The sequence below is a fragment of the Felis catus genome, chromosome B4 (assembly GCF_018350175.1).
Source record: "Felis catus isolate Fca126 chromosome B4, F.catus_Fca126_mat1.0, whole genome shotgun sequence".
NCBI classification, from domain to species: Eukaryota; Metazoa; Chordata; class Mammalia; order Carnivora; family Felidae; genus Felis; species Felis catus.
Window position 1 is genome coordinate 29845362 of NC_058374.1, and position 18769 is coordinate 29864130.

General features: G+C 35.9%; 1 protein-coding gene across 1 annotated transcript in view; it reads left to right on the forward strand.

The window, feature by feature from the left end:
• CCDC7 (coiled-coil domain containing 7) overlaps nucleotides 1–18769 on the forward strand; it is a 407709-nt gene that overhangs the window by 39059 nt on the left and 349881 nt on the right. The window contains 3 exon segments of the mRNA XM_045062653.1: nucleotides 3381–3547; nucleotides 5360–5421; nucleotides 6501–6557. Coding sequence (XP_044918588.1) covers nucleotides 3381–3547; nucleotides 5360–5421; nucleotides 6501–6557 — 286 coding nt within the window.

An 18769-nucleotide genomic window follows, 5' to 3' on the forward strand; every position in this document is an offset into this window, starting at 1 on the left:
CCTGGAATAAGTTTCATCCTTCTTCACTGGATTATTTGTTTTTGGATGTTGAGTTTGGTAAATTCTTTAAAGATTTTGGTTACTAACCCTTTATCTGATGTGTCATTTGCAAATATCTTCTCCCATTCCACTGGTTGCCTTTTAGTTTTGTTGATTCTTTCCTTTGCTGTGCAGAAGCTTTTTTTTTTTTTTTTTATTGATGAGATACCAATAGTTCATTTTTGCCTTTATTTCCCTTGTCCTCAGAGACATGTCAAATAAGATGTTGCTATGGCCGCGGTCAAAGAGGTTGTTGCCTGTTTTCTCCTCTAGGGGTTTTGATGATTTCCTGTCTCACATTTAGGTCTTTCATCCATTTGAATTTATTTTTGTGTATTGTGGAAGAGAATGTTCCAGTTTCATCCTTCTGCATGTTTTTGTCCAGTTCTCTCAGAATCTTGCTAAAGAGACTATCTTTTTTCCATTGGATACCCTTTCCTGCTTTGTTGAACATTAGTTGGCCATACATTTGTGGGTCCAGTTCTGGGTTTTCTGTTGTATTCTATTGGTCTATGTGTCTGTTTTTGTGCCAATACCATACTGTCTTGATGACTACAGCTTTGTAGTACAGGCTAAGGTCTGGGATTGTGATGCCTCCCCCTATGTTTTTTCTTTTTCAACATTACTTTGGCTTTTTAGGGTCTTTTCTGGTTGCATACAAATTTTAGGATTGTTCTAGCTCTGAGAAGAATGCTGGTGCTATTTTGATTGTGTATTGAATGTGTAAATTGCTCTGGGTAGTATGGACACTTTAACAATGTTTGTTCTTGCAATCCATGAGCAGGGAATATTTTTCCATTTCTTTGTGTCTTCAATTTCTTTCACAAGTGTTCCTTAATTTTCAGAGTACAGATCCTTTACTTCTTTGGTTAGGTTTATTCCCGGGTATTTTATGGTTCCTGGTGCAATTGTAAATAGATCAGTTTCTTTATTTCTCTTTCCAATGCTTCATTATTGGCGTATAGAAATGAGACCTATTTCTGTACATTGATTTTATATCCTGCAAGTTTGCTGAATTCACGTACCAGTTCTAGCAGCTTTTTGGTGGAGTCTTTTGGGTTTTCCATGTAAAGTATCATGTCATCTGCAAAAAGTGAAAGGTTGACTTCTTCTTTACCAATTTGGATGCCTTTTATTTCATTTTGTTGTCAGTTGTAGCTAGGACTTCCAACACTATGTTAAACAACATTGGTGAGGGGCGCCTGGGTGGCTCAGTCGGTTAAGTGTCTGACTTCAGCTCAGGTCATGATCTCATGGTTTGTGAGTTCAAGCCCTAAGTCAGGCTCTGTGCTGACAGCTCAGAGCCTGGAGCCTGCTTCGGATTCTGTGTCTCCTTCTCTCTCTGCCCCTCCCCAACTTGTGCTCTCTCTATGTCTCTCAAAAAATAAATAAATGTAAAAAAAATAAAAAAAAAACAACATTGGTGAGAGTGGACATCCCTGTCATTTTCCTGACCTCAGGGAGAAAGCTCTCAATTTTTCCCCATTGAGGATATTAGCTGTGGGCTTTTCATATATGGCTTTTATGATGTTAAGATATGTTCCTTCTATCCCAACCTTTTGGGGATTTTTATAAAGAAAGGATGCTGTATTTTTTCAAATGTTTTTTCTGCATCTATTGACAATATCATATCGTTCTTATCCTTTCTTCTATTAATGTGATGTATCACATTGATTGATTTGAAAATATTGAACCAGCCCTGTAGCCCAGGAATGAATCCCACTTGATCGTGGTGAATAATTCTTTTTAATATACTGTTGAATGCAATTTGCTAGTGTCTTGTTGAGAATTTTTACATCCATTTTCATCAGACATATTGGCCTGTAATTCTCCTTTTTTGTGGGGTCTCTGTCTGGTTTGGGAATCAAGGTAATGCTGGCTTCATAGAATGAATCCAGAAGCTTTCCTTCCATTTCAATTTTTTGGAACAGCTTGAAAAGGATAGGTATTAACTCTGCTTTAAATGTCTGGTAGAATTCCCCTGGGAAGCCATCTGGCTCAGGACTCTTATTTATTGGGAATTTTTGATAACCGATTCAATTTCTTTGCTGGTTATGGGTCTGTTCAGATTTTCTTTCTTCCTGTTTGAGTTTTGGCAGTGTCCGGACGTCTAGGACTTTGTCCATTTTCTGGGTTGTCCAGTTTGTTGGCATATAATTTTTCATAGTAAGAATGAATTTTTTGATGAGAGTTAATAAATTGATAACTGTGGCTGATTGCTACATCACTTTTTAGATCCATTTATGATGGTTTTAGATTCCATTTATGATTTGGCAATGTATCTTATATACCAAATTATGTCCTCTCTTTGGGATCGTGCCTTTGTCCATAGAGTTTCCATACATCTCTTCCAGTTGTCCTGTATCCCCCAGTTTCAGACTTCCAGAACATTGCCCAGTGTTTACTTCTTGCTGTTATATCCTAATTCCATTTCAAGTAGCCATTACTAAAATGTCTCTTTTAAATTCCCATTGCTAGAATTTCTCTTTGCTAGGTTTTAGGACTATGCCTTGACTACTACTACTTTTTTCTTTTTAGCTTTCCCTCACATCATAAGGGTCAGAGGTATATATGTGGGTGGATCTCTGCTATTCTGAATTTTTTTTTTTTTTACCTCCATTGCTACTCTGATTGCTTATGTCTCCACATGTTAGCTGTTTGATATTTCTTTCATTTTTTTTATTTTTTATTTTTGTTTGTTTTGTTTTTTTGGATGGAGGGGCATTCATCTTGATGAACTTTCTTTAAATAGACTTATTGTCTAGAATACCAGTTATGGTCTATCATCTTATTCTATGGATCCTACTGATTCTCCTGACTGCTCATTATTCTGTAGCTTGGTCTGTTCAAAAAGTCTTGAGACATCCAAATGGGTCTCAATTTTCCACATACAGATGGAAGAATGCCAGTTTCATGGACTTATATATTAACTTCTGGGAGTTAGTAGTAGAAAGTATTGCTTTTGAGAGCAAATTACTGTATTTCCATATTTATCACAGGTAAGAGTATTCTTAAAAAGGACTTTGGGAAATCAATTATTTTAGAATTCTCTTGTAAATATTTTGAATTACCATTAATTATTCTGCTACAATTGTTATTGAACTTGCTTAAAATTCTCCTATATTACGGATTTGAGTTTTGACATGTAAAAGTCAATACTTAACTATAATTCTGTTGCTAGATAATTACTCTTAAATTATATTTATAAAATATTATTATTTCATTGTAGTTATAGATAAAATATAAAAATTATGTAACTTGTAAATAAAATGATGACATTTCTTTGAGATATAGTTGCAAAATGGGTATTTCCTAAGTAACTGGCTAATTTTATGTTTTAGATAAGTAAAGATCAAAATTTTTTAGAAACAGAATTTCCAGCACCTGAAAAAACAGTCACTTTAAGCCTTGCACAAGTAGTAAAGCAGGTGCAAAAACTAGAAGAACTGAAAAATCGTCTTAAACAAGAGTCTTTATACTCCTTGAAAGCCTTGTTGTCGAAACCCAAGTAAGTAAAATATAAGAGTTAATAGAATTCAAAATAATAAGAGTGGGTATAAAGTAGTAACACATGTAATGGTTCAGATATTGTGCTGTATGTAGTTTCTAAATCATATCAAATAGTATACTCAGCTTGCTCCTATTTGAAATTTTTGACAGTTTGAAGTGGCACCGGAAAATCAGTAGTCACTAGTCACATCTAGCTACTAAAATTGAAATTCAGTTCAATTTTATTAAAAAGTCAATTCTGCATTCATACTACCCATATTTCAAATGCTTAGTAGCCACATGTGGCTGTTGCTAGAAAGTTCTGTTGGAATGGCTGGCTTATATATCTGGCTTTTAAAATATTCTCTCAGTTTGATTATGTAGCTTCTATAGTAAATAGGAAACTAAGATAAAGTTATTTATGAACAGCATCATTAAAAATTTCATAGGGACAGGGATATGTTCTAAAGAAAAATTCTCTACTTTCTAGTTGTGGAAAGCCTTTTTTTTTGACAGATGGGAGAAAGATTCAAATGATTGATTACAATGATACTCCTATTATCTGACTTTTGATATTTGAGGTTTATCTGTCTTGAATTTAATAGATGACTAAATTATTATCATGGAATACCTTTTAGGACTTTTTTTTCCCACCTCACATAGTTACTTTTTTTGTGTGTGGTGAAAACACTTTAAGATTCACTCTTAGCAAATATGAAGTATACATTAATATTGTTAACTGTAAACAGCATGCTATACATTAGATGTCTGACATATTCAACTTTTGTTATTTTGTTATTTTATTTTTTGTTTTAATTCCAGTATAGTTAACATACATCATTATATTAGTTTCAGGTGTACAAAATAGTGATTTAGCAGTTCCATACTGGTGCTTATCATGACAGATGCACTCCTTAATCCCCATCACCTATTTTACCCATCCCTCCTCTCACTTCCCCTCTTACAACCATCAGTTTGTTCTCTATAATTAAAAGTCTGCTTTTTAATTTGTCTTTCTAGCTTCCCCCCCTTTTTCCCATTTCTTTGTTTCCTTTTTTTAAAGTTTATTTTGAAAGAGAGTGTGAGTGGGGGAGGGGCAGAGAGGGAGAGAGGATCCCAAGGGGCTTCATGATGTCAGTGGGGAGCCTGATGTGGGGCTCAGTCTTACCAACTGGGAGATCATGAATTGAGCTGAAATCAAAAGTCAGACTCTTAACTGACTGAGTCACCCAGGGGTCCCTGTTTTGTTTCTTAAATTCTACATATGAGTGAAATCAGAGGGCACTGGGGTTGCTCTTGGCAAGAAGGCAGGGCAAACAGCCTGTGGACATACAGCGTGGAAACAGTGATCTGAAGAGCACTACTTTCTGAGATATGTACTCTAATATCCCAATTTTAATAGATGAAGAAACTAAAAGTCAGAGGCATTAAATAACTTACCCAAGGTCATATAATTAGTAAGTGGGAAAGACAAGTTTTGAGCCAAGCAGCTTGTCTCTAGAACTTGTGCTCTTAACAATTTCACCATTAAAAGAAATATCCTATTTTTATTCAATTTACTTTTGCTATTTTTATTAAGATTGTTGTTGATATACCTAATTATATTCATGGAATACATAGAATTTTTAGAATTACATAATGTGACTTTTATACTTATTTGCTTGGTACTAATTAATTTACCTTACTGTCTGTGAATAAAAGTTAAAAAATATGTTAAATTTTATTTTACAAACTGTATAATATCTAGAGCATATATTCTATTTATTAAGTGTAATTTAAACTCTTATTCTTTGATAATAAATACATGTTGTATTTATTGAAATTTAAACAGGCATAGTGAAAATTTACCAGGAGCATTACAAAGTTATGAAACCATACAGCAGATAATTGAAGGTGATAATATTTTATACATGTTTAGCATTATAAGTTTTTCTATATTACATTAACATTTGAGACTTAGTTTAAAAATTTATATCCATAAAATTATATAATAGTAAATTTAAAGATATATTCAATAGTGAGTTTGATATTTTCAATAAAAGTTATTATGTTTCAGATTCTGGGAGTTGTACAAAACGAATAAACTTTGGTTGTTACCACCATAAAATACACAATGCAGTAAGGACACAAGCACATTATGTATCATTTTAATATACTATAATACATGAGAATGCATAATAAAGGTTATGTGTAATTTTCAGTGAATCCACAGAGAGCCAGTTTGTTCAACCTGAGGGAGTTGGAAAGATTTTATGCAACTGTAAAGGACAAAGGATCCTTTGTCCTTTACATAATAGGATCTAGTCAAATGAAGAAGGGAGATATCTGGTTTTTTACGAAGAAGACCTAGTATGAGCAAAGAGCATGAATAGGGAATTGCAGGTGGAATGGTATTAGAATTTGAAGCTAGAAGGTAGGGATAAGGTAAGAGAGAGCCTAGTCAGAGGGATCGGATGCTGTGCTAGGGAACTTTTTTTTCCTCGTATATACTAGGGAATCACTGAAGACTTTTTGTAAGAAAGTGACATTGTTGGATTTAATTGTAGACAGATTATTCTGGCCACATTGTAGAAGCTATATTTGGGGACTAGGTATAGGGAAGGGAAGTTATTGCTGTGTTTTAGATGTGTGATATGTTCTTCTTATATGAGAGCATAAATAAACAAGAATAGGGGTAGATTTGAGAAAATTTACTGGTAAAATTGGGAAAACTTGGTGATTAGATATGAAAGGAAGGGAGATTAAATCATGGTAACATTAATTAAAAGAATGTAAGAGGAACAAGTGTTGTTGAGAAAATGATGAGTTTATATTACTCAATTGTTATATACATTCATTCAGATATTACCATTTGGTGCCTGATTGGGAGGCTTTCCACTGTTGGGAGCTCTATTGTTTTTCTTAGAGTTTTCTTTAAACTCAATATGTATAATTGATATATTAAACATATGACAAATTTACTATTATTTCAGAATTCATAAAAACCCACCCAACTAAAGAATTTATAGATGTTTCTGCAACTGATCCACGTAAGTTTCCACTCATTTAAACATTATTGTGTTAACAACTTGTGTCAAGTGCATTAATTTCTATAGTTTTCTATAATTTAAAGTTATTATTAAAGTAATAACATAGAGTCCCTGGAGTTTGGAGCCATACAGTTGAACTGACTATCAAGCAAGTATTGAAATTCCTAATTAAGGCTACATGCTACAAAAAATAGACTCATTTTTGAGGACAGAGGATTTAAAAACAATTTTTTTATGTTTATTTATTTTTGAGAGAAAGAGCATTAGCAGGGGAAGGGCAGAGAGAGGGAAACACAGAATCCAAAGCAGGCTCCAGGCTCTGAGCTGTCAGCACAGAGTCAGACACAGGGCTCAAACTCATGAACCTTGAGATCATGACCTGAACCGAAGTCAAGCACTTAACCGACTGAGCCACTCAGGCACCCCAAGTGATGGAGGAGTTTTGGTTGTGATTAGAGTATGCTGCTGAAATGTTTCAGGCGTGCCAAGCCTTTGAGATGGAACAGCAATAAACTTAAAAGGTCATTTGTAGATTTTGTTTCTGTGAATTATAGATCAACTCATATGCACTAATTCTTTGATAACAGCTGAGTACCAATTGGTTCATGAATATAAAGAGCTGCTAGAACTGCTCTGTTGAACTTCTGACTACTTATCAACAGAAAGGAGAAATTACCTTGCTTATGTCAAGATACTAGAAAGAATTTTGAAACAATGATGTAATATATGCTGTAGAGTACAATTTATAAGCTAGAAAATAAAACTTGCGTAGAGAAGGTTGACAGGAATCCTGTTCTCTTTCCACTTCTGCTTTAAACCCTAGTGTTGCCATATTTATTTTTTAAATTTTTTTTTTCAACGTTTATTTATTTTTGGGACAGAGAGAGACAGAGCATGAACGGGGGAGGGTCAGAGAGAGAGGGAGACACAGAATCGGAAACAGGCTCCAGGCTCTGAGCCATCAGCCCAGAGCCTGACGCGGGGCTCGAACTCCCGGACCGTGAGATTGTGACCTGGCTGAAGTCGGACGCTTAACCGACTGCGCCACCCAGGCGCCCCTTTTTTTTTTTTTTTAAATTTTTTTTTTCAACATTTATTTATTTTTGGGACAGAGAGAGACAGAGCATGAACGGGGGAGGGTCAGAGAGAGAGTAGTGTTGCCATATTTAAACCAAAGGCTTTAATTCAACAGTGATTAATTCTACAGCTTGATTCTACAGTGCTCCCAAATTCTGTAGAGACCTTTGATCCAAAAGTCCTGACTGACTACATGAGTAGAAGCTATCTAGAGCTTTGGAGTGGGTAGAGAAAGTTTCTTTTTACATCCAGGAATACTCTCTGCACATCTCTAGGGCTGTCTTTCTGAATCTGTGCAGCTGTCTTCTCTCTCTAATACTGTGTCCTGTGAATTCTAGCTGCTTTGGGCTTCCAAAAATCTAAACTTTGTCTCTGAACCCCAGGAGAGCAGTAGACTCTGGGTCCCCCTTCCTTATGCTGTGGCCTGGAAACTTCAGGAAGTAAGATGGGGTTATCAAAGGGCTCTGTTCCTTTCTTTTCCTTCTGCTTGTTTTCCAATGTCTGAATATTGCTGTTTTACATATTTCCCCCCAAGATTTTAATTGGCTTAAGGTGAAAGAATAATTCTAGTCCCTGATGCTCCTTCATGGACAAAAACAGAAGTCTCTATGTCCACATATAGGCTGATTGGAACACATCCTCTAACCACAAAACCAAAAGAATTAAATAGAATAGAAGTGTTACTGATTACTTAAAAATGTTCTCCTTTTGTCTGTCTCTGTCTCTTCATTCATTTATTTAATTGAGGTATAATTGACATACATTACATTAGCGTCAAGTGTGTGATATTTGTATAATTTGCAAGATGATCATCACAATAAATCTAGTTAGATTACAAGAATTTTTTGTTCTTGTGATGAGAACTTTCAAGATCTACTCTCTTAACAACTTTCAAATATGCAATACAGTATTACTAACTATAGACACCATCTGTACATTAAATCCCATAACTTACTTATTTCATAACTGGAAGTTTGTACCTTTTGACCTCTTTCACCCATTTTTCCCACCCCACCTCCACCCCCCATTCAACATACATATATACATGTTCAACACACATATATGTTCTGTGTATCTATGAGCTATCTTTTTCCATGACAGCTGCCTCAGTCCCTGGGCTCCTTTAGTATAAATATGCTTTCTCTCAGTATTATTCAGTTTTACTTGTATATGCTCTCTTTTTCTGCTAAGTGTACCCTTTTCATATTCTCTGGCCAAACTTTATTCTCTTCCCATTCTCTAAATTTGATATCATAGCCTAATCAACAAGGCAAAAGTTATCTTTGTATTCCACTCTGTGTTTATACTATTTAACTTTGATATTGCTTCATTTCATAATTAATGAAATTTATTTCTTTACAGCAGTTTTAGGTTTATGGAAAACTTGAGCAGAAAGTACAGAGTTCCCATATACCCATTCTCTGCTGCCTACTCTCTGCACAGTTTTATTAACATTTTTCATTAGTGTGCTACATTTGTTAAAATTGATGAACCAATACAATATAATATTAATACAATATTAACACAATATTATTAATTAAATTCCAAGCTTACATTGGGTTCAATCTTTGTGCTATAGAGTTCTGTAGGTTTTGACAAATGTATAATGTCATGTATCCACCATTACAATATCATACAGACAGGTTTCACTGCCTTGCATCACATGTTCTACCTATTTATTTCTCCTTCCATCTACCTGAATCCTTGGCAATCATTAATCTTTTTGATGTCTCTGTAGTATTGCCCTTCCAAGTATGTCATATATTTGGACTCATACAGTCTTTCTTTTACTTAGCAGTATGCATTTAAATGTCCTTCTTAATGATTTTTGTGGTTTTATAGTTGATTTATTTTTATTAATGAATAATAATCTATTATATGGATGTACCATAGTTTGTTTAATCCATTCATCTACTGAAGGACAACTTGGTTGCTTCTGAGTTTTTGCAATTAAAGAAAAGCTGCTAAAAGATTATTTTGTGTGTGTGTGTGTGTACATGTTTTTCAGCTCATTGGGGTGAATACCAAGGAGTGCAATTGCCTGATCATATAGTAAATGTATGTTTAGCTTTTTAAGAAACTGCTAAACCATCTTGCAAAGGGACTGTATCATTTTGTATCCCCACCAACAATGAGAATAAGAATTCCTATTGCCCTATATCTTTGTCAACATTTGGTGTTATCAGAATTTTGGATTTTAGCCATTCTAAAAGTTTTTAGTGGTGTCTCATTGCTCTAATTTGTAATATCTGATGTTGAGATTTTTTTCATACTTTTTTTTGCCATCTTTGGTGAGGCATTTGTTCAGATCTTTTACTAATTTTAAAAATTTATTTATTATTTATTTATTAAAGTTTATTTATTTATTTTGAGAGATACAGAGACAGTGTGACTAGTGGAGGGGCAGAGAGAGAGGGAGAGAGAGAGAGAATCCCAAGCAGGCTCCACACTATCAGTGCAGAGCCCAAAGCAGGGCTCAAACTCATGAAACTGCAAGATCACGACCAGAGCTCAAGTTGGACGCTGAACTGACTGAGCCACCCAGGCACCCCTAAAATTTATTTATTTAAATTCAAGTTAATTTCACTCTTATGTGGGTCCTGAGAAACTTAACAGAAGACCATGGGGGAGGGGAAGGGAAAAAAAAGTTAGAGAGGGAGGGAGCGAAACCATAAGACTCTTTTAAAAAAAATTTTTTTTAATGTTTATTTTATTATTTTTGAGACAGAGAGAGACAGAGCATGAATGGGGGAGGGGCAGAAAGAGAGGGAGACACAGAATCGGAAGCAGGCTCCAGGCTCTGAGCCATCAGCCCAGAGCCCGAAGCGGGGCTCGAACTCACAGACCGCGAGATCCTGACCTGAGCCGAAGTCGGACGCTTAACCAACTGAGCCACCCAGGCGCCCCAATAAGAGACTCTTAAAAAAAGAATAAACTGAGGGTTGATGGGGGGTGGGAGGGAGGGGAAAGTGGGTGATGGGCATTGAGGAGGGCACCTGCTGGGATGAGCACTGGGTGTTATATGGAAACCAATTTGATAATAAATTTCATATTAAAAAAAATAAATTCAAGTTAACATACAGTGTAGTGTTGGTTTCAGGAGTAGAACCCAGTGATTCATCACTTACGTATAACACCCAGTGCTCATACCAACAAGTGCCCTCCTTTATACCCATTACTTATTTAGCCTGTTCCCCACCCATCTCCTCTCCAAAAACCCTCGGTTTGTTCTCTGTATTTAAGAGTCTCCTATGGTTTGCCTCCCTCTGTTTTTATCTTGTTTTTCCTACCCTTTCCCTGTGTTCATCTGTTGTGTTAAATTCCAAATATGAAATCATAAAAATTGTCTTTCTCTGCCTGACTTATTTCACTTAGCATAATATACTCTAGTTCTGTCCTCACACCAGTCAGAGTGGCTAAAATAAAAAATGCAAGAAACAACAGGTGTTGGCAAGGATGTGGAGAAAGGAGAACCCTCTTGCACTGTTGGTGGGAATGCAAACTGGTGCAGCTGCTCTGGAAAACAGAGTAGAGGTTACTCAAAAAATTAAAAATAGAACTAACTACCTTATGACCCAGCAATTGCAGTACTAGGAATTTATCCAAAGGATACAGGAGTGCTGATTCATAGGGGCACATGCACCCCAATGTTTATAGCAGCTCTATCAACAGTAGCCAAAGTATGGAAAGAGCCCAAATGTTTATCAACTGATGAATGGATTAAGAAGATGTGGTATATATACACAATGGAATACTACTCAGTGATGAAAAAGAATGAAATCTTGCCATTTTCAACAACATGGATGGAACTGGTGGGTATTATGCTAAGGGAAATAAGTCAGAGAAAGATGGATATATGATTTCACTTATATGTGGAATTTAAGAAACTTAACAGATGAACATATTTGTATGGAACCACAGAAGAGCTTGAATAGCTAAAATAATCTTGAAAAAGAAAAGCAAAGCTGGAGGCGTCACAATTCTAGGCTTCAAGTTATATTAGAAAGTTATAGTGATCAAGGCAGTATGGTACTGGCACAAAACTAGGTCAGTGGAACAGAATAGAAAACCCAGAAATGAGTCCACAACTATATGGTCAACTGATCTTCAACAAAGCAAGAAAGAATATCCAATGGAAAAAAAAATTCTCTTCAACAAGTGGTGTTGGGAAAACTGGCCAGCAACACACAAAGAATGAAACTGGACCACTTTCTCACAACATAAACAAAACCAAATTCAAAATTGAACGTTTGGTTTTTTAACTCAATATTTACATTACATGAAAATAGTTTATATCTCCATTTTTAGGTCTTGGTTTTTTGCAATGTTTTATAGTTTTTAGAGAAATGTTCTTGTAGTGTTTCATTAAATTTATCTGTAGGAGCTTCATTTTTTGGATACTAGTGAAAATGAAATTAGAAAAATATTTTTCCAAGTTAGAAGACTTATTATATATCTGTAATAGTTAAGATAGGGAAAGAAAGACAAGTAAGCCAACTGAATAGCATTGAAGCCCCAAATCAGACATATGCATTTAGGTATGTGATATGTAACAAAGGTGGCATTACAGATAAGTTGAGAAAACATGGGGTTTTCAATAAGTGGTATTATGATAATTGATATGTATATGGGGAAAATAAAGTTGGAGCACTCCCTCATAGCATATTTGAAAATTAACTCCGTGTCATTAAACACCTACATAATAAGGCAAAAGTTTACATATTTTCTTGGATTATTTACAAGAATATCCTCATTACTGTGTGGTAAGAGAATGGCTTTTAATACTAGACATAAAAGTACCAGTCATAAGGGATAAATTTGATAAAATTGACTATGTTAAAATTAAAAATTTGTTTGTCAAGAGATACCATCAGGAAAATTTGAAATAAATCGTAGTGGAAAAAGAGATTTTGATTACCTGAAACTGTTGAATGATTAGCATACAGAAGACATAAGGAATTGTTATAAATCCAGAAAAAATGACAATTATCTTTTGGATAAATAGGAATTTAACCAAATAATAAATCCAGATATCTAAGACCGAATAATCAAGGAATTGCAAACTAACCACAATGGGAAACTGTTTCATACCTCTCAAATTGTCAAAAATTAAAAAGTGTAACAATGTTAAGTGTTAACAAGGGTATATACCAACAGGAACTCTTCATACTGCATAACTTTGAAAAATAGCTTTTCTTTAATTAAATTGCAGATGTGCATACCCTTAGACTCTTTTTTCATAGCCTTATTGATATATAATTGCATATAACATTGTATAAGTTTAAGGTAATCAAAATGATTTGATACACATATATTGCAAAATGCTTACTGCAATATGGGTAGTTTATTTATCCTGTATCTCTTATAATTACCATTTTGTTGTTGGTGTTGTTTTGGTGAGAACATTAAAACTCTACTCTCATTGCAGCTTTCAAGTATACAATACCATATTAACTCCTGTCAGCATGTTGTATATTTGATTCTCAGAACTTATTCATATTATAACTGAAAGTGTGTACCCTTTGACCAACATCTCCCCATTTCCCCCATGCCACAGCTCCTGGAAACCACCATTCTATTCTGTTTCTTTTTCAATATTTTATATTCCACATGTAAGAGAGATCATATAGTATTTGTTTTTCTCTTTCTGAATTATTTCAGTTAGCATAATGTCCTCAGGGTCCATCTGTGTTGTCACAAAGGGCATAATTTCCTTTTTTATGGCTGAATAATCTTCCATTGAATGTATATGTGTATGTACACACACACACACACACACACACACACACACACACACACACACACCCCTCACATTTTCTTCATTCATTCATCTGTCTATGGACTTCTAGATTGTTTCCATGTGTTGGCTATTGTAAATAATGCTGCAGTGGGTGTGGGAGAGCAGATGTCTCTTTGAGACAGTGATTTCATTTTATTTGGATATATACCTAGAAGTAGTAGGATGGCTGGATCATACAGTAGTTCTGTTTTTAATTTTTTGAGGGACCTCCATACTGTCTTCCATTGTGGCTATGCCAGTTCACATTCCCACCAACAGTACACAGTGTTCCTTTTTCTGCACACCTCACCAACAACTGTTACCTCTTGTCTTTTAGATAATAGACATTCTGACAGGTGTGAGATGATATCTTACTGTTGTTTTGATTTACATTTCCCTGATGGTTAATGTTGTTGAGCACATTTTCAAGTACCTGTTACCATTTGTATGCCTTTGGAAAAATGTCCATCCAGGTATTCTGTCCATTTTTTACTGGATTAAAAAAACATATTTTGGATATTAACTTCTTACCAGATATATGGTTTGCAAACATTTTTCCCTTCCTATAGCATGCCTTTTCATTTTGTTGATGTTTTCCTTTGCTGTGCAGGAACTTTTTAGTTTGATGTAGTCCCACTTTTTCTTGTTTATTTATTTCACGATATTTTTCAACTCCAAAATTTCTATTTTTAAATGACTTATATGTTTGTTGACTGTCTCATTTTTCTCTTGTATTATTTTATCTATATCATGAAATTGCTTATATGTGTTCTCTTGTAGCTCTATGAGCATCTTCAGAAAAATTATTTTGAGTTCTTTGTTGGGCAAGTCCTATATCTTTATTTCTTTGGGGCCAATTACTGGGGATTTACTATATTCCTTTGGTGGAGTCATGTTTTCCTGATTCTTTGTGGTTCCTGTATTCTTGCATAGTTGTCTACACATTTGAAGAAGCAGTTAGCTGTTTTAGATTTCATGGACTGAGTTCAGTAAGGAAATATCTTCAACTGCAGGTGGGGGGATGCTGGAGAATGTCATGACCCATGTCTAATGGTGTGGGGCAAATGAGGGGGCATGTGGCAGAACCAGGTCTCAAGTATTGTGATTTGCCAGCTCAAGCCATTTCAGCCCACAGCATCAACAATTTCATGGTCTTTGGCAAATATTACAGGGGTCTGCAGAGACTTCAGAGGCTCTTGAGGTCCTTAGCATTGTTTCTAGGGTCAACTGCAAGGGACCAGAGCAATCAGTGATTTGGCCAGAGCTGGTGGTATACACAATCTTGGCCAAGGGCCTCAGCAGGTGTGTGTGTAGTGGCCGTGGCCAGTTGTAAAAACATAGGTAGCAGTGGGGGCCAGGGAAGACATCCAGGGCTAAGCCAGTTGTGGGCACACAGATAGCTTGGGGAGCCTGACTGTCTGTGTGCACTACTATGGCTTCTGGGTTTTTTATAGCCATACAGCAGTGGAGGCTGGTAATAGGCTAGGGGTCTGTGGATAAATAGTTGGAGGGTTTAGCTACAGGTGAATGCAGTGGTGCAGGACAGTGACAGAAGACAGAAACTCCTCTACAGAGGCCTGCAAACAGCTGCGAAGATTTGGCTATTGGCAGTGCTCTTCTATGACTGCATAGTCTCCCTCTGGGCATGTGCATGGCAGTAGAGGCTGGTGATGGGTTGAGTTGGAAGCATGCAGATGTACAAATGGAGGGGCTAGCCCTGAATGAGCGTATGGTGGTGGATGTTGGCCACGGGGATCTAGGCTGGTATTTTGCACTTCCATAGCCACACAGTCTTAGGTTTGCTGCTTGTGTGTTTCTTGGGCTCCAGTGGTGGTGGTAGTAAGTGTGTGTGGTGGGGACTGAGGGGAGACATTAGCCATTGCAAATACCTGTGGGACAAAATCCATTGAAATTTGCGGGGTGTTCTCAGTGGCTGTGCTGGCCATTGGTTTCTTCAGTGATGAAAGCTGCTGTGGTCATCTGTGGAGCAGGTCACGGAACTACAGTCATTCACATCTGTGGGCTTATATTGGTAGGACCTGCTCTTTTTCTTTATTTCTAGCTGTATTGATATGTCCCAGCTTTATCTGTCTCTGGGTGGGGTGAAACCTAAGCAGATCCTTTATGGAATGGAGGAAATGCTAACCCAACTCTCTTTTTACATGCCAGGGGAATTCTTTCTATCTGGGAAGTCCCAGTTTGGTGCTAAGTAATGATGGCTTGGGGGATAGGATGATGTAGGCAAAAAGAAGCTTTTATTCCTCTCATTTTAAAGCAGTTAATTTTTCTCAAGTTTTTTTGTTTCAGTGTGTGGCTAAAGTTTTTTAAGTGGACTCTGGAACTCTCCCTGAGTTGTTTTCATTCATGGAAAACTTTTTAATGGTTGATCTTTGTGGAAGCATGGAAGCTGGGTCTCCTACTCTGCCATTTGATACATGTGAAAGAATTTTCATACCAAGTTTTTTTTTTTGTAACAGCCCCCAAATTGAAGATCCTAAATATTTGTAGAGTAGAGTAGATAAACAAATTGTGGTTTATTTGTGGAGTGGAAAATCTTACCATAATGAAAAATTTTAAAATAGCTACTCAGAATACCATTAACTTTTGAAATGTGATATTGATTGAAAGAAGCAAGTCATAAACACAGGGAGTGCTTTCATTTGTTATGAATTAAAATCTGGGAAAATATGTTGGTTAAGGATATTAAAAAATATAGAAAAGATATAAAGATGAGAAAAAAAAAAACCAGGATAGTAAGTTGAAGGAAAGGTTGTGAATAGGGAGGGACACATAAAGAGCTTCTAGGATATTGGCAATCCCAGGTATCCAGTTGTTGATCTTGAGTGGTGGTTTGGTGGATGCTTGCTTTGTAATTATTCATTAAAATGTAAATATATTTTTATGTATGATTCAGTAAGCATGATTATAAAATATAAAATAATACTAAGGGGATTAATTTCTTTTTTTTAAATATGAAATTTATTGTCAAATTGATTTCCATACAACACCCAGTGCTCATCCCAACAGGTGCTCTCCTCAATACCCATCACCCACCCCCCCTCCCTCCCACCCCCCACCAACCCTCAGTTTGTTCTCAGTTTTTAAGAGTCTCTTATGTTTTGGTTCCCTCCCTCTCTAACCTCTCTTTTTTTTTTTTCCTTCCCCTCCCCCATGGTCTTCTGTTAAGTTTCTCAGGATCCACATAGGAGTGAAAACATATGGTATCTGTCTTTCTCTGTATGACCTATTTCACTTAGCATAACAGTCTCCAGTTCCATCCATGTTGCTACAAAAGGCCATATTTCATTCTTCTCATGGCCAAGCAGTACTCCATTGTGTGTATAAACCACAATTTCTTTATCCATTCATCAGTTGATGGACATTTAGGTTCTTTCCATACTTTGTCTATTGCCAATAGTGCTGCTATAAACATTGGGGTGCATGTGCCCCTTACATCAGAATTTTTGTATCCTTTGGATAAATACATAGTAGTGCAATTGCTAGGCCATAGGGTAGATCTATTTTTAACTTTTTGAGGAAGCTCTATGCTGTTTTCCACAGTGGCTGCACCAGTTTGCTTTCCCACCAGCACTATAGCATTCTATTTTATGGTTATGTATTAATTTATAATTCTCCCATAGATGTTCATATAGGTAATTCCTATATTTCTTTTTCTATGGGGAGTAACTCCTGTTAGCATATTTGTATAAACATAAACATGGAAACAACATGCATTTTTAGGACTGGCTAAATGAATTATGGTCCATTCATAGCAATGGCTTTTAAATAGAAAAACTTTTTTAAAAAATAAATATTTTTTAAAACTTTAAAAAATAGAATAGCATTTGAAAAGAATAGCTTTACATAAACTCTTAGAGACTTTTTCCTTGAGATTTAAGGGGATACAAGATAAAAGCATTTTAATTTATATTTTACCCCATTTTTATAATCCATCTATGTATATGAATCCTAGATGCTATCTCTTAGAACTCATCCAAAGAGGAAAAAAACTATCCATTGATAAGTGATATTCATTAAATATTAATAATTTTTATCAATTCATTAATAAGATACAACAGCTTTTATAAAAAAGATAAAAGGAGTCCCCCTTCCTCCACAATATGCAGCTAAATCTCCTGTTACCATTTTAACTACCTCAAGCTTACCTCACAGGCCACCTTGTTAACCAGGGTACTCTTCTCAGGAAGAGGATCTTCACCGGAGCATGTCAGTAAGACTTAGAAATGGAGGTGACTGGCTGGCTCAGTCAGTAGAGCATGCAACTCCTGATCTTGGGGTTGTGAGTCTAAGCCCCACATTGGGTGTAGAGATTATTATTATTAAAAATAAAAAAAATCTAAAAAATAAAAGAAATGGGTTTCCTGATTTTTTTTTTTTTTGGTTTTCAAATTATTCACAATAAGAACTTGAAGAATAACAATTGGTTGATTACTCAAGCTATTCCACCTGGTAATGGAAACATACTATTACCATCCATAGATTCTATGATACTGGGTAGAAATTCCTGGGTAGAAATTAGTAGAGTCACAGATGGGGGCCTGTCTTAGTTTGGACTGCTCTAACAAAATACTACAGATTGAGTGGCATAAACAACAGAAATTTATTTCTCATGATTCTGAAGGCTGAGAAGTGTTCAGGTGTTCCAGTATGGTTGAGTTCTGGTGAAAGCCTTCTTCTTGGTTTGCAGATGGCTCTTTTCTTGCTGTATCCTCAAATGATGGAAGAGTAGAGAAAGTAAGCAGACTCTGTTGTCTCTTATATCTCATATGCCTACTGATTTAATTACCTCTCAGAGGCCCCACCTCCAAGTCTCATCATATTGGAGATTAGAGTTTGAACAGATGAATATTGGCCCATAGCAGGGCCTATTCTCCCTCTTGTGAAGTGTGATGGAAATAACAGTTTGTGTTCTTTATAATCCTTTACTATATCCAGGGCATAATTTTACATCACACCCTATGCTATTAGCAAATTAACCTTAAAAAGTCATATGGTAGGGGCACCTGGGTGGCTCAGCCGGTTGAGCATCCAACTCTTGTTGATTTTGGCTCAGATCATGATCTCACAGTTCATGGGTTTCAGTCCCGTGTCGAGCTCTGTGCTGACAGTGTGGAGCCTGCTTGGGATTCTCTCTCCCTTTCTCTCTGCTCTTCCCCTGCTTGCACGCTGTCTGTCTCTCTCAAATAAATAAAGTTAAAAAAGGTGATATGGTATAATATTTTACAGAAACATTTTATGTTATTCTCCCTTGCCTATAAAAAATTCTAAATTTGGTTCTTCAAAAGTTAACTTCTTTCAGTATACCCTTTGAATATTTAAGGAGTATTGATCCTCC